Raw genomic sequence first — 14,703 nt, 5'->3', positions numbered from 1 at the left:
GTAGGAGACTGAGGCAGCCTTGAAGACAGACTTTGGCTGGAGGCAAAAAACAAACCACACAGTGGACAAACAAACCACTGGCCAGGTCCAAGCGCCGCCGCCCCAGACCCGAGCCAGGGGGGCAGGTCCCCCACGCCCTTCCCAGGTTTCAGCGCCAACAGCCTGAGCGTTGAGAGTGGCCATGACATGCAAGAGTGGCACACTGGAAAATGAAAGAGAAGTAGCCAGGAGAGAGCAGAGCTGGGTTTAAATAAAAGCCAGACTCAGGAGAGCTTTAGCTTCTGAGACGGCGTTCGTCCCACGAGCTTGGAACCGCCAAAAAGAAAAGAAATATTTCTGTGAAAAATGAGCAAAAGCGCCCCTTGCATGCTTATTCCCCCCAAGCATAAATAAAGCCCCGAGTCCAGGGCAGTGGGGGGCGGCCGATGGGGACGGGGCTGTCTGCCTACCTGAGATCCGGTCCCTCTCCATTCCTACGGATATATTTAGCAGCGGTGGGAGTCCCGGCGTCCCGCTCAGAGGCGGCCTCCCCTTTCTCACCCCCGTCGCCCTCCCTCTCTCAGCCTCCTCCTCCTCCTCCTCTAAAAACACTCTTTGTCTGGTCTAATTTCTTCAATCTGTTGCAATCACGAATGCATCCGAATTACCACATTTCCATGTGCTCATCATATGTTTGTGCTCCAAACTGAAGTAGCATTGTCTCTTCAAAATGGGAGGAAAACGGAGCACAGGAGAGAAATCCAAAAAGAGGAGGCAGGAGAGAGGGCCCGAGGTGGGCCCCGAGGAGCCCGGCAGCCCCCAGGGTCTGCCTGTGAGAGTCCCAGAGTCCTGGCCGCCCGGTCTGGTCGGTGGCTGCAGAGGTCCCGAGTGCGGCTTCCGGCAGCCTCCTCTCTCCACCTCCTCCAGCCCCCGCCGCCCCGAGGCTTGCTGCTCCTTTTTAATATCCACTTGGAGATGCTTAACTTAGACTCTTGGAAACCAACTCACAGAGTCAAATTCCTGACAACTTCCAAAGTCTTTCATTTTCCCCGTCCCGCGATGCTACGATTTCCTTGGGTTTAAGTGTTTAAAAAGCCCAGTTCCTGCGTGCCTTCCTCTGTCCTGGGCTAGCCCAGCCTTTCTTCACCCCGCACCCCAACGTGGCTGGGCGGGAGGAACGGCCGTGCCTCAGGCCAGCGTGCTGAGAAAAGGTTCTGGAGCACCTGCCCAGGAGGAACCCTGAGAAGTCACCCCCCTCTGTCCCGTTAGCCTGTGGTGACAGAGGCAGTTGCCGTCCCCGCCCAAGCAGAGGGCGAACGGGATGGGGACTTCCTGGATGATTCCTACCACACATGCATGAGTCAGTAAGTCTCCAGCCGTCCTCTGGGAGGGAGCGAGTCTTCCTCTCCGGGAACTCGGGGCCCCACTGGGGGATCAGTGCTGTTCCCCACTGTTCATCCGGGGTCCTCAGAGGCTGCTTGCCTGGGGGGTCCCCACCAGCACATGGTCAGTGTCCATGCGGAGGCCAAGGGCAAGGGCACAGCAGAGCAGGTGGGGGCCTACAGTGTGGGTCCCTGGGTGGGGAAGGGGGCATCCTCTCTGTCTTTAAGCTTCACCTCAAGGGTTCATTCAAACCTGAGACACAGAGGCCGGTTCTGTTGGCCCAAGCCTGTTTAAAGAGAATGTGTATTCGTGCCAAGGCTGAGAACTCAGGCAATCTCTCTGAAAACTCCAGATTGTCAGCTTCTGTTGAGAAAGGGAGGACACATGGCCACACCACAGAAGCCTTCCTGCCTGGCCACACAGGGCTAGTGTAAGACTGCTCTGCCCTTCAGACAAAACAGTTTCCAGTTTGTACTGCTCCCCAAGGACCCCACACAAATTTCCAATATTTGCACCCCTCCACCTCGACACACCCCGCAGGCCTCTGAGTTTACAATCCCTGCCCCACAGAGCCACGTGAGTGACCCGTGACCAGGTGAGGCCCATGCACAGCCCTCAGCTAGAGCCCTGAAAGGCCACTTCAGGCCACAGTCCCGTCCACTCTCTGCCTGGGATAGGACCCGAAATGCAGTCTCCTTTGTCAGAAAAGATGTCTTCTTGGGGGGTGGGGAGGACCATTCCCAGCCTTCTGGGAGACATAAAGCAACCACCTCCTCCTAAAGAGCCTGGAGGACAGCCCCACAGGCAGCCAGGCAGTGAGGGAGATGGGAACAGCATCTCAGCTGAGGTGGGAGGCTGGGGAGGGAGGGAGGGATCACGGGCACTAGAGAAGGCTGAATAATGGCCCCAGGGATAGCATGTCCTAATCCCTAGACCTGCAAATGGGACCTTGTTTGGAACAACGGTCTTTGCATCTGTGATTCAGTTGCAGATCTTGCTGTGGCGAGAACACGTGGATGGTCCAGGGGGTCCCTAAAGGCAATCTCGGTGCTCACACAAGACAGGGGCAGCGGGAGATTCGACACAGACAAGGATGGTCAAGTGGAGATGGGGCCCGGAGAGATACGAAGATGCTGGTGTTGAAGGTAAGGGCCATGCAACCACAAGCCAAGGGACGCCCACAGCCACCAGAGGCTCGAAGGGGCAGGAGATGAAGGCAGCAGCCCCCAACCTTTTTGGCACCAGGGATCAGTTTCATGGAAGACAATTTTTCCACAGACCAGGGAGTGGGGAGATGGTTTCGAGATGTTTCAAGTGCATTATATTTATTCTTTTATTTTATTGAGACAGAGTCTCACTCTGTTGCCCAGGCTGGAGTACAGTGGCACACTCAGTTCACTGCAACCTCCGCCACCTGGATTCAAGTGATTCTTCTGCCTCAGCCTCCCAAGAAGCTGGGATTACAGGCGCCTGCCACCCTACCCGGCTAATTTTTGTATTTTTAGTAGAGATGGGGTTTCACCACGTTGGCCAGGCTGGTCTTGAACTCCTGACCTCGTGATCCGCCAAGCTTGGCCTCCCAAAGTGTTGGGATTACAGGCGTAAGCCACCACACCTGGCTTTTATTTTTTTATTTTTTGAGACAGAGTTTCACTCTGGGATTACAGGTGTGAGCCACCGCACCCGGCCACAAGCACACTGTACTTATTGTGCACTTTATTTCTATTATTATTACACTGAAATAATTATACAATTCACCATAATATAGAATCAGAGGGAGCCTGAGCTTGTTTTCCTGCAACTAGACGGTCCCATCTGGTAGTGATGGGAGACGGTGACAGATCATCAGGCATTAGATTCTCGTAAGAGCCCACAACCTAGATCCCTCACATGCACAGTTCACAATACGGTTCGCACTCCTGTAAGAATCTAACACCATGGCTGATCAGACAGGAGGCAGAGCTTGGGCAGTAATGCAAGCAATGGGGAGTGACTGTAAATACGGATGAAGCTTCGCTCGCTTGCCAGCCACTCACCTCCTGCTGTGCAGGCCAGTTCCTAATAGGACACACACAGGGGTGGGAACCCCTGCCCTAGAGCCTCCAGAGGTCTGTGCCCAGGGGACACCCTGATTTCAGCTTGGTGACCCTGATCTCGGACGTGTGGCCTGCAGAGCTGTGAGAGGATGGCTGGGCGTTGTTGCGACCCAGCCAGCTTGTGGCCACTCGTTACAGCAGCTGTGGGAAACTGATGTAGTACCACAGACAGAGCCAGGGCTCAGCTCACTGGAGCTGCTTTCCGTTATTCTATTTCTTCCTAAAACATTGTATTAAGCCAACCACTAATAACCACTGACTCCGATCGGCAGGAATCGCAGAGGTTTCTTGGTTTGTTTCTTTAATCCCTTTTCCAATTTTGAAATAATATTTCTTGTTGGTTTTTCTGATTATAAATGTAATATCTTTCGTTGTATTGAGTTTAGCAACAAGAGAAAAAGTATAAAGCAGAAACCCCAGCTGGGCAAGATGGCACGCGCCTGTAATCTCAGCACTTTGGGAGGCTGAGGCGGAAGGATTGCTTGAAGCCAGGAGTCTGAGGCTGCATCGAGCTATGATCGTGCTACTGCAACCCAGGCTGGGTGAAAAGAGTGAGACCCTGTCTCAAAAAAAAAAAAAAAAAGGAAGAACACCCATTAACCTCACTCAAGACTCTCCATACAAACTCCCGCTGTGGGGCAGGGAAGCCCAGGAAGGCCCCACCAGGCTCTGACCCAGCCAGGCTGGCGGTGGGAACTTGGGAACAGCCCCAACTGAGGGGCTGGACTATGACAAGTTCATTCACCCGGCCACCTCCCGCACGCTGTGCACACTATGGGTTTGACGGCCAGGGCTGGAGCGCTTGCTGAGCGCGGCCTTGACCCTCAGCTTTACCCAGCGTGGTTTGGCCTGAGGTCCATCTCCCCTCTGTGCCTGAAAATCCAAACATTTTGGCCCAGGCAGGGGATCACTTGAAGTGGAAAACCTGGCAGCACCGATTGGCTGTGAAGAGGCAGGAGTTAGTCATGAGCCGGCTGGGAGGCGAGTGCGGAGGTGGTGGGGTAAGGCCAGCCGAGGGTGGGGGAGGCGAGGGGCCAACCTCTCACTGCCCACGGTGTCTCAGCCTCCGTGAAAGCACTAAGGGGGCACCTCACCAGGCCAGCGCAGACCCGAGCCCCGTGGTCCCTCCCTCCAGAGGAACACTGAAGTGGTTTCTGTGGTCCTGTCTTAAATTCAGAGGCACAGTTGCATACTAAACGCACTGAGTAATCCTGCAGTGAGGGAGCCGGGCTGGGTTTAACCCACCTTTTCCCAAATTGGACCAAAGGTTGCTGTCCCAGGAAGGAAGGGCCCTCAGAGCCACGGCTTTGGGAAACTCTAGTTGTGCCAGCCTGTGAGCCCAGTTCCCGGTCACCCCAGCCTGCCTATACCCTGGAGTGGGCACTGTTACCCAAAAGCCCTTTCCAGACAGTTCTCAGGGCAGCATCTCTGTCCTTCACCCCCCGTAGACCCCGGCCACTTTTTTGTGACATCAGCATCATTGGTTCACAGCTCCTCTTAATTGCAAAGTAGGGCTCAGCGGGCGCAGTGGGGCCTGGCAGGGCGGGAAGGAAGAGAGAAGGCCACTTTGTCTCCAATGGCACTGGCCGGGCTCCGGAAAGGCCAGAACCCACAGAAAGGAAGGAAGTGTCACACTCAACCTGCTTTGCCTCAGCCTGGGGGCATCTTGCAAGAAGTTAGATGGTCGTTCTTCACTGTCTGGCTTGGCCTAGGAACTGCTTCTTTTCCAAGACGCTATCAAATGCCTCCTCCATCAGGAAGCCTTCCCTGGTTGCCTCCTCCACTCCTGTCCTGCCCCAGAACATGGCCCGGCCCTCACAGACAATCCTGACATCAGAGCCTTCTTAGTAGAGATTTTCCTTCTCCATGGAAATTCATACTCCAAACCGAATACGTGTGTAGACTGAGCCCCTGTTCCCACGTGAAACAAAAGTGAAAGGTACGGGTCACCTTCTCACAACAATCTGGGCTCCACAGGGGCCCAGCAGGAGCCGGGTCCAGTTCAGCTGCCCCAGGCGCACCATCCCGGGCACTAGCGCCTCTGCCCCCCTCCACGAAGCACAGCTTCATCCCCCGGTACCCAGAGGGGAGGGGACACATGCCAGGCATTCCCCAGGGTGGCCTGTGCTGCCTACACCAGGCCAGGAGGACCTGGGGCTGGCCCAGCCATGCAGGGAAGGAGCAGGCGGTCCAGGAGACGCTGATGTGGGCAGCAGGGGCCTTCAGGAAAGAGGCTTTGTAGGATCGGCACTGCCTTGCTGGGGAAGGGTCCTACGCGGAGGCGGAGACAAGGCATCTCAGGCTGAAAGGATGCTTTCTGACGCTCCGGGCTTGGATTTGTTGCCATCTTCCATGTCCCCTCACCTAACACAAGTTCCAGTAAATCCTCCATGCTGAGTACCAAGCTATAGAGGATGCACAACCTCTCGCTTTAAAAAGTGACTTCCTGCTGGCAGTGGTGGCTCACACCTGTAATTCCAGCACTTTGGGAGGCCAAAGTGGGAGGATCACTTGAGGCCAAGAGTTCAAGACCAGCCTGGGCAACATAAAGAAATACCATTTCTACAAAAAAAGAGTCCAGGCACAGTGGCTCACACCTGTAATCCCAGCTACTTGGGAGGCTGAGGTAGGAGAATCACTTGAACCCAGGAGGCAGAGGCTACAGCAAGCCGAGATCATGCCACTGCACTCCAGCCTGGGCAACAGAGCGAGACTCTGTCTCAAAAAAAAAAAAATTTCTTTTTGAGGGCCCCTTCTTCCTCCCTTTGCCCAGGCTGGAGGGCAGTGATGTAATTACAACTCACTGTAGCCTCAGCTTCCAGAGTAGCTGGAACTACAGGGGTGCACCACCACGCCCAGCTAACTTTTTGTATTTTTAGTCAAGACAAGGTCTCGCCATGTTGCCCAGGTCTGGAGCATCTGAGCTCAAGGGATCCTCCCACCTCAGCTCCAAAAGTACTGGGATTACAGGCATGGGTCACCATGCCTAGCCTGCAGACATTTCTTTTAAGAATTAGGCAGGCATGGTGGCGCACAACTGTAGTCCCAGCTATTTAGGAGGCTAAGGTGGGAGGATCCCTTAAGCCCGGCAGGTTGAGGCTACAGTGAGCTATGACTGTGCCACAGCACTCCAGCCTGGGGGACAGAGAAAGACCCTGCCTAAAAAGAAAAAAGAAAAAAAAAAGACTTTTCCATTCATTTCCTGCTCATCCTCAGACAACCACTGAAGTTTGCTTCCCTGAATTAAAAGGGAAGGAGCTCCGTCCCGGTCTCCCTCCTGCTGACCCTGCTACTGTACCTGCCAGCAGAGCCGGCCAAGACCCTCCAGGCTGGCCCCAGCCTGGCCCGCCTACAGCCTCCCAAGCAAGACGGATTCCCGGGCTGAGGCCAGCTGCATTCCTCTCCGGAATCTTTCTCCACTTTTTATTGTGCCTCGAGCTTTGGCTGTTCCTAAATAAATACAATCCAGCTATCTCTGCCCTTGGGGCCGCTGCAGGGTTTACTGGTGCAAACCGCCTGGGCAGGCCTGTTGCTTTAGGAGTCCTTCCAGGTCAGCATGGAAGGAAACCAAGACAACGAGGAGAAGCAGCCCGGCCGGGCCCAGTTCCACTCTCACAGCCTCGTGCTCAGCCATCCGTCCGGGCTGTAGCCTGACAGGAGCCAGAGCTGGCGCTCCATTCCTAGAGGGGGCCCCCGACTGCCTGTGCAGAGTGAGGGAGGTCTGGGGGTGCAGAGGCCAAGGGCCCTTGCAGAGTTTGCCCCAGGCCCCCTGAGTTTAAGCTTCTCTGCAGCCAACAGAAAACTCCCCCAACAGCGGGTGTCTTTCATCCTGCCTGCTCAGTAGGTGCCCAGCAACCGTTCGCTGGATAAACAATGAATTTACAGATCCAACGTGAAGATGATCTAAACCGCCCATAGAACTTTCCCCAATGATGTCAATGTTCTGTATCTGCTGTGGTCAATATGGCAGCCACATGTGGCAGTGAACGCTTGCAATGTGGAAGGGCTACCAAGGAAGGCACAGAGTTTCGCATTTAGGTTAAATAATTTAAACTTAAATAGTCACAAATGCCTAGTGCCTGCCCTGTTACACAGACCCTTTTTGTCACCTTCTTCTCCTCCTTGGAGACACTGCATTTGCCATCAATTTCTTACCCAGGAGGCAAACAGAGAAAAGCTACTCTTTAGCCAATGCAAAAGAAGGCCCATATTTGCATTTTAAGCTAGTTTTTTGGCCAATTCTCCCAAGCATCTCCTATCAAGGTCAGTCCAGCAATATTTCCTGACTGCCTGCCACACACCAGGAGAGCATTCCGCCCCAGCTCTGGTCCAAGGCTGTGGAGGACACAGAAATAACCCAGGCCAAGCTGATAGAAGGGGTGTGACAAGATGGCCCAAAGTCACCCTGAGCCAGCTGGGTCCAGGAGCATGGAAGCCCTGCTCTCCAGAGGACAAGTGGTAACCCATCCAGAAAGGTCCGAGCACTCAAAGCCAGGAGCGCAGAAGCAGCAGGGGCCTCCAGGCTGGAAAGCAGTATCAGGGTAAGGCTGGGCGGCAGCACAAATCCACACTCGAGGCTTGTGGGCAGAAACTAAGGGCTCTGTAAGTAAGAAGACCAGGCCCAGGTCTATTGTACATGATCGGGTGGAGGGATCCTATCACCGGGTCCCCAGCACAGAGGAGGGAAGCGGTAATCGTCCTCTAAATGTTGGCTGTGGATAGGAAGGAGCCACAGCAGGACAGGGGTGGGCAGGACGGCACCCGCCGGTCCAAGGAGATATGACAGAGGCCCAACCAAGACATGACCATGACCAGGGCAGCCTGTCCAAGGGCCAGTATGTGGAGGGTGAGTTGATGAGATCTTGGCAACCTGTTGACCTGGGGGTGCTGGGGAGGCAGAGGTCAAGATCAACTCTGAGATTTCCTGCTTGTGAACCTGGGTGGGTGGCAAGGCTGACATCAGAGAAATAGAGGAAGAGCGAGTAGCTATGGGTGAGAAAGGAAGTAACGAGCTAGGGGTGCCACAGGAGCCCAGGGACAAGGTCCTCAAGCAGCCAAGATGCTGGTGGTCTCTTCCACAGCCAGCTCCCTCCACGTGGCACACTTTTGTCTGCATGGCTGGGCAGGGGGGACCTGTTTGTCCGACTCACTTTGAGCAGCTACTCTGTGCACCAAGGCAATGTGGCACGGTACCCTGGGGAAGTAGCGAGGAGACACTGCCCAGGCCCCACCCCTCTGGCATTTTCTGTCTCCTGGGGATGGTGGCAGTTAAATAAAATAAGTGACAGCCAATTGTCAGGAGAGTTGGGCTCTGATTCACCGGGTGGGGCCGGGCACTCCTTCCGGAAGAGGCGTGGGAACTGGTGTAGGATGAAGGGAGGGAGCGAGCACCAGCCCAGGCCCCGCTCCTGCAGGGCCCTTTTCACACCTCCTTGTGCAGGCGTCCCCTGTGAGGGCAGAGACACCTACAGTGCTTGAGGGAGACTTCCTGCGGGCAGGTGTGGCCCATCCACAGTGGCCAGGTAGGGAAGCGCATCAGTGTCCTGTAGCTGCCATAATGGACCACAGCTGTGGGGCTTGAAAAAATGGAAGCAGGTTCTCTCCCAGTGCTGGAGGCCAGAGGTCCAAAATCAAGGTGTCAGCAGGGCCACACTCCCTAGGAAGGCTCTGAGGTGGGGTGGGGGGCCCTTCCTTGCCTCTTCCCAGGCGCTTCCTGGCCTGGGGCTGCATCACTCCACCATCTGCTGCTGCCTTCGCGTGGCTCTTCCCGGTGCGCCTGTGGCCTCTCTGCTTCTTTTCAAGACATCAGTCGTTGGATTTAGGGTCCATCCTGATCCAGAATGACCTCATCTCAAGATCCTTAACTACTTACATCTGCAAAGACCCCATTTCCAACTCCCAGGTCACATTCTGAGGTTTTTGGTGGACATGAGTTTGTGGGGGACACGATTCAACCCAGGACAGAAGGGATGACGGGGGCACTGGGGATGAGGCCACGCACCCCAGAGGCATTGGAAGATGGAGGAGCAGGACCCAGAGACACGGGATGTCAGGCAGAGGAGTTGGCGCCGGGGACTGAGGGCCAGAGGGAAGGAAGCTCGGGCACCACCGAGATGAAATGCTCCGTGCACCGTGGGAACCAGGGCAAAAGTCAGCTGGACGCTCAGTCAGGGAGGCGGCTGCCCAGAGAGGCTGACTGAGGCACAGAAAATGTGTGAATATGGGAGAGCCTAGCAGAAGGCCACTCGGAAGGACGCAGTGATAACATCTAGAAGGGCTGAGGAGCGCGTCCCCACAGCCCAACCAATCCACCTGGGGAAACACACGTTCCCGGCAGCGCTAATGACAGAGAAGACCTTCGGTGATGTCACCAGTGGTCCACGGGACTGGCAAACTCTGCCTCCCCACACGGACGAACACTCGCTAGCTGCCAAAATAAATGAACCAAGGCTAAGTGGATCTACACGGATACATCTCCACACCATCACGCTGTGGGCACAAGCAGGGCAGCCACTGACTCCAGTCAGGCACCCACTGACTCCAGTCAGGCACCGAGGACACGATGCTGACAACGGCATTCAAGAGGAGAGAGACCTAGGCTGTTCAGACACACGATGCTGACGACCGTATTCAAGAGGAGACCAGGCCGGATGTGGTGGCTCACACCTATAATCCCAGCACTTTGGGAGGCCGAGGCAGGTGGATCCCCTGAGGTCAGGAGTTTGAGACCAGCCTGACCAACATGGTGAAACTGTGTCTACTAAAAATACAAAAAAATTAGCCAGGCATAGTGGCGGGTGCCTGTAATCCCACCTACTGGGGAGGTTGAGGCAGAAGAATTGCTTGAACCCAGGAGGCAGAAGTTGCGGTGAGCTGAGATGGCGCCACTGCACTCCAGTTTGGGCGACAGAATGAGACTCTATCTCAAAAAAAAAAAAAAAAAGAGGAGACCTAGGCTCCTCAGACACACCATCGCCCAGCACACATGCCTGCCCAATCCGGGGGTGAGCACTGCAGTGGGAGCAGGGCTGGGATGGAGAGGGTCACCCAGGGCTGGGCTATACCTGCAATGTCTCACTTCTTAAGCGGGACGGTGAGTACACAGGTGTTTTGTTATCTTGTTCTTTACTTTTTTTTTTTTTTTTTAGCTCTAACAATTCCATTTTTTTAAAAAAAGAAAAAAAAAAAAAGGAGAGAAAGTGTGTGAGCTGACCAAAGGGTTGATCATGGTGTCATTTAAGCTCTTGCCAGAAATGTCATCCCTGGCCCAGTCCCAAACACAGCCTCGAGAAGAGCCTTTGTCCTTCTGGGGAGGGCAAGAGTCCCAGACATAGGAGACTGGCCAGATGTGGATCTACAGAGAAGTTGGGTTGGGAGGACGGGATGGCAGACAGTCATCTGGGGAGTGTCAAATGGGGAGGCCTGAGATGCTGGGACGTCTAGGAATGAACTCCTGCCTGGACCAGGGTCTCAGCAGCAGGGAGGCAGTGAGAAAGACAGAAGCCAAGATGAGGAAAGGGTGTCTCAGGCCAGAGCCCACAGAGGCCCACAGAGGGAGGACCCCGTGTGTCAGCAGGCAGTCCCACACAAACCCAGATCACCAGCTTGCAGCTTTGGGCTTCAGCAAATTATGCCTTAGGCTTCCAAGCTGAGCTGTGATAGCGGCTGCCAAGTGCTGACGGCACAGAACCAGCCGGTCTAAGCAGAGGGAAGCAACCACCGGGGGAGGCTGTGTCCACGCAGCCCAGGGTGCCAGGCTCCCAAGAGGCAACCCCCACAAGCACTGGGGGACCCTCCCCACCCATTCCACCAGAAGCTGGCCAATGAGAGGGAGGGAGATGGAGAGGCAGATCAGATGCGGAACCTGAGAAAAGCTCCCCAGAAACACAGTAGTGGCTGGGCTGTCCAGTGGCTAGTGCCCAACATGACTGCAATAGGCGGGGCCCCTCTTAACCCCGGCGCCGAATCATGCAGCTGCCCAGGGGCCTCCAGCCAGAGCGTCACCCCGCTCTCCCCACATACAGTCCCATCCTGTACTGCAAGGGACCTCACATGCACTCATGTGGACATGGCAGTCCGCATAGCCACACAAGGTCCCACATCACCCACATGTACACGCCATCCCCTCCACTCCCACTTCCTGCAAAAAGCCACCCTCTCCCCCCTCCAGGCCTGGGGGTGCACAGTCCACAGGCGCTGCATCCACCTCTGGAGGGCAGACTTAGGAGGGGTCTGTGCTGTCCCCATAAAAGCCAACTCAGGATCAGAAGCAGGCTTCGGGTATAGAATTGTGGGGTCTCAGGTAGCCAGGGTGGTCTGGAACTGTTCCGTTTCACAGCCACTAGCCACATGTACATACAAGTGGAAATCCATTTAAAATAAATCAATAATTCTATGCAAGTAAATGAGTGAATAAAATAAACATTTAGACTTCGAGTGTGCAGTAGACCCAGGTGGTCAAGCGACTACCATACAGGATGGCGGGGTGGGGATGTACGGAACAGAGCCACCATCACAGAAGGTTCTATTAGCCGGGGCTGGTCTCGAGCACGGAGGTGGGGCTGCAGATGGGCACATTCCTTGCCCCCATGAGTGCCTTGTCCTGGCAGGACGGCTACCTCACCTGGTTCTGAAGGCAGCCCTGGCCCACGGGTGCTCTATTTGTGTGGAATTGACTCCGGGTCCGTGTCCTTTGGAAACTTTGTCTCCTCTAGAATGGCTCATTCATGAAGGCACGGTCCCTGCCTGGCTGCCACCATGATGGCAGCCAGGGGTCTGGCACCAGCTGGCCCCCAGCACATATGCACAGATGACCACGCCATCTCTGCCCTTCTCGGAGCCCCTCATCTCCTAGGGGAGGTAAGTTCATTCATTGCTGTGACCCATCATCCTCTCCAAATAGAAAAGCCACTAGATGGGCACCTGTCCCAGCCTGGCCGCTGCAAGTGACAGCCAAGAACCACGTAGGCTCCTGGGAACAGAGACACTTATGGCCACACCAGGGTCAGGCAGGGGAGATCGGGGACACCCAGTGGGGAGAAGACGACGCGCAGACTCAGTCCTGGGGGGCGAGGGCTGGAGGCAGAGCCCTCACCTCTCTGTTCCAGTGCCCTGCCCAGGCTGTACCCGGTGGCTGGTAGAGTCCCTCCAAGCCTGTGAGCTGTAACTCCTGTCCTGGATGGCCAGCCCCAGAGCTCTGATAGGTGCCTCTGTTTCCCCTTCCTACTGGTGAGTGTGGAAAATTCCCAAACACATGGAAAAAGCAGAAGGAATAGCACAGTGACCACTGCCAGAGGCCCACTTATTTCCTCCTAGGTAACTCTGGCCGTATCTGCTCTATCCTAGAGCGTCTTCCACCCTGCAAGGTTGCAGGGAGCCCATGGATACTGAACCAGCACCGAGAGTCCCACAGCCAAAGCTACCTGTCCATGGCGCGCCTGTCCCCTCAGCACCTCAAACCAAACCATCCAGCCCTATCTATCTCCTGTTCTCTCCTCTGTCCCACACACATGGGCCTGCTCCCTGAGCCTGGGAGTTGCTGACTCTGCCCCCACAAGGATCATCTCCAGCAGGGCAGCGTCGACAGGCCCGGAAGCCACCTGAGTCCAAAGCCGTCAAAGACAGCGTCTCCCTGGGAAACGGGCAAGTGGCCCCACTCATCCAGGGAGGCCAGGTGGGGAGGCAGGTCCTGGACCAGAAGAACGAAGGGGCCACAGCACAAACATGCCCATGAGCTGGGGCCGGGGTGGAGCGAGCCACCTACCTGGGCCACTGGGGTCACCAAGCCTCCGGAGCCGGCCACTGGAGGTCCGCGTGCCTCCTAAAGACAGAGACAAAGGGCAAAGGTCACACAAGGCCACTAGTGCTCTCCCTCTGGGCGGATGGCTAACATCGGGAGTGTCCTCACCTCTGCTCCTGCTGTGAGTTCCAGAACCAAAAACGGGGCCCATTTGAGGGCAGAGGCCCTACTCCCCCAGGTAACCGTGGACCCTGGAGGGATGACAGCCACTGCTGTCTGTCTGCTGGCGGGGCTCTGGGCCAAACCCTCACACACAGCCTCCCCCAAGCCCCACTGCTTCCGTTTTGCAGATAAGGAAGCTGGGTCTCCACAGAGTGCCACTTGTCCGTGGCCACACAGTGAATGAGAATTGCACATAGGTGAGCCCACGTCCACCAGACTCCAAACTGGGCTGCGCCCAAGTGTGTCTCTGCTGGACGGAGTCTCCTCCTTCCTCCGTGTCCACCCGTCTTATAAACCGGGGTTTCCCTACACCAGAGTCTACGACTCACCAGCAGTCCTGATCCAGCTCCCTTCACTCCCAGGGCTGGGTGCAGCTGGGCTGGATTTGGGGATGGAGTGGGACAGCCTATTTTTTCCTTTTGCCCCAGGAGGGAACAAAAACGGAACCTCAGATTAATGCAGCCTCCCTCGGCACGTGCTCCCTCTGCCCACACACAGGCCTTGGCCTGGGGCTGCTCGTTGGAGAGGCTTATGGCAGGCAAGTCCTAACTCGAGGAGATTTGCCAAGGTGCTAAGCCGAGCAAACCCGAAATGCTGCCAGGAGGAGCGGCCCTAGGAGCACAGGCAGCCACTCTTGCTGCAGAGCACAGCGCTCTGGGGATGTCCCCTGGGCAATGCCGTACAGCCACCCTTCAGAGAGCTTCAGGGACACACCACCAGCCCAGACCCACCAACAGTGAGATAAGGGATCAGGTAGACCCAGAGACCTCCCTGCATCTGATCACCATGCTGGCTGCTGGTCAAAGATGCCAGTTCCTCCCTGGAACCCGCCAGAGAGGCTCCTAAGCATCCACCCATCCATCCACCCACCCATGCATCCACCCACCCACCTACCCACCCATCCACCTACTCATCCATTGATCTACCCATCCATCCACCCATCCACCCACCCATATACCCCATCCACCCATGCATCCCATGCATCCACCCACCCATGTACCCCATTCACCCACCCATCCATTCATCTACCCATCCATTCACCCACCCATCCATTCACCCACCCATCCATTCATCTACCCACCCGTTCACCCACCCAGCCATTCACCCACCCAGCCATTCACCCACCCAGCCATTCACCCACCCATCCATTCATCTACCCACTCGTTCACCCACCCAGCCATTCACCCACCCATCCATCCACCCACCCAGCCATTCACCCACCCACCCGTTCATCCACCCATCCATTCACCCACCCATCCATCCACTCATTCACCCATGGACCTC

General features: G+C 55.9%; 1 protein-coding gene across 2 annotated transcripts in view; it reads right to left on the bottom strand.

Annotated features, from left to right (window-relative positions):
* The window catches only part of SEPTIN9 (septin 9), a 215,970-nt gene that overhangs the window by 176,357 nt on the left and 24,910 nt on the right, over positions 1 to 14,703 (bottom strand). Inside the window, exon 2 of one of the 2 annotated variants that reach the window (XM_033182325.1) lies at positions 13,222 to 13,278. In XM_033182325.1, the coding sequence (XP_033038216.1) occupies positions 13,222 to 13,278 (57 nt within the window). Of the gene's footprint in view, positions 1 to 449; positions 1,262 to 13,221; positions 13,279 to 14,703 lie in introns of those variants that run through there. The other variant, XM_033182327.1, reaches the window with a different exon arrangement.

This window comes from Trachypithecus francoisi, unplaced genomic scaffold (genome assembly GCF_009764315.1).
Source record: "Trachypithecus francoisi isolate TF-2019V2 unplaced genomic scaffold, Tfra_2.0 Lachesis_group20, whole genome shotgun sequence".
Taxonomy (NCBI): domain Eukaryota; kingdom Metazoa; phylum Chordata; class Mammalia; order Primates; family Cercopithecidae; genus Trachypithecus; species Trachypithecus francoisi.
This window is presented reverse-complemented; position numbering and strand designations above follow the sequence as displayed.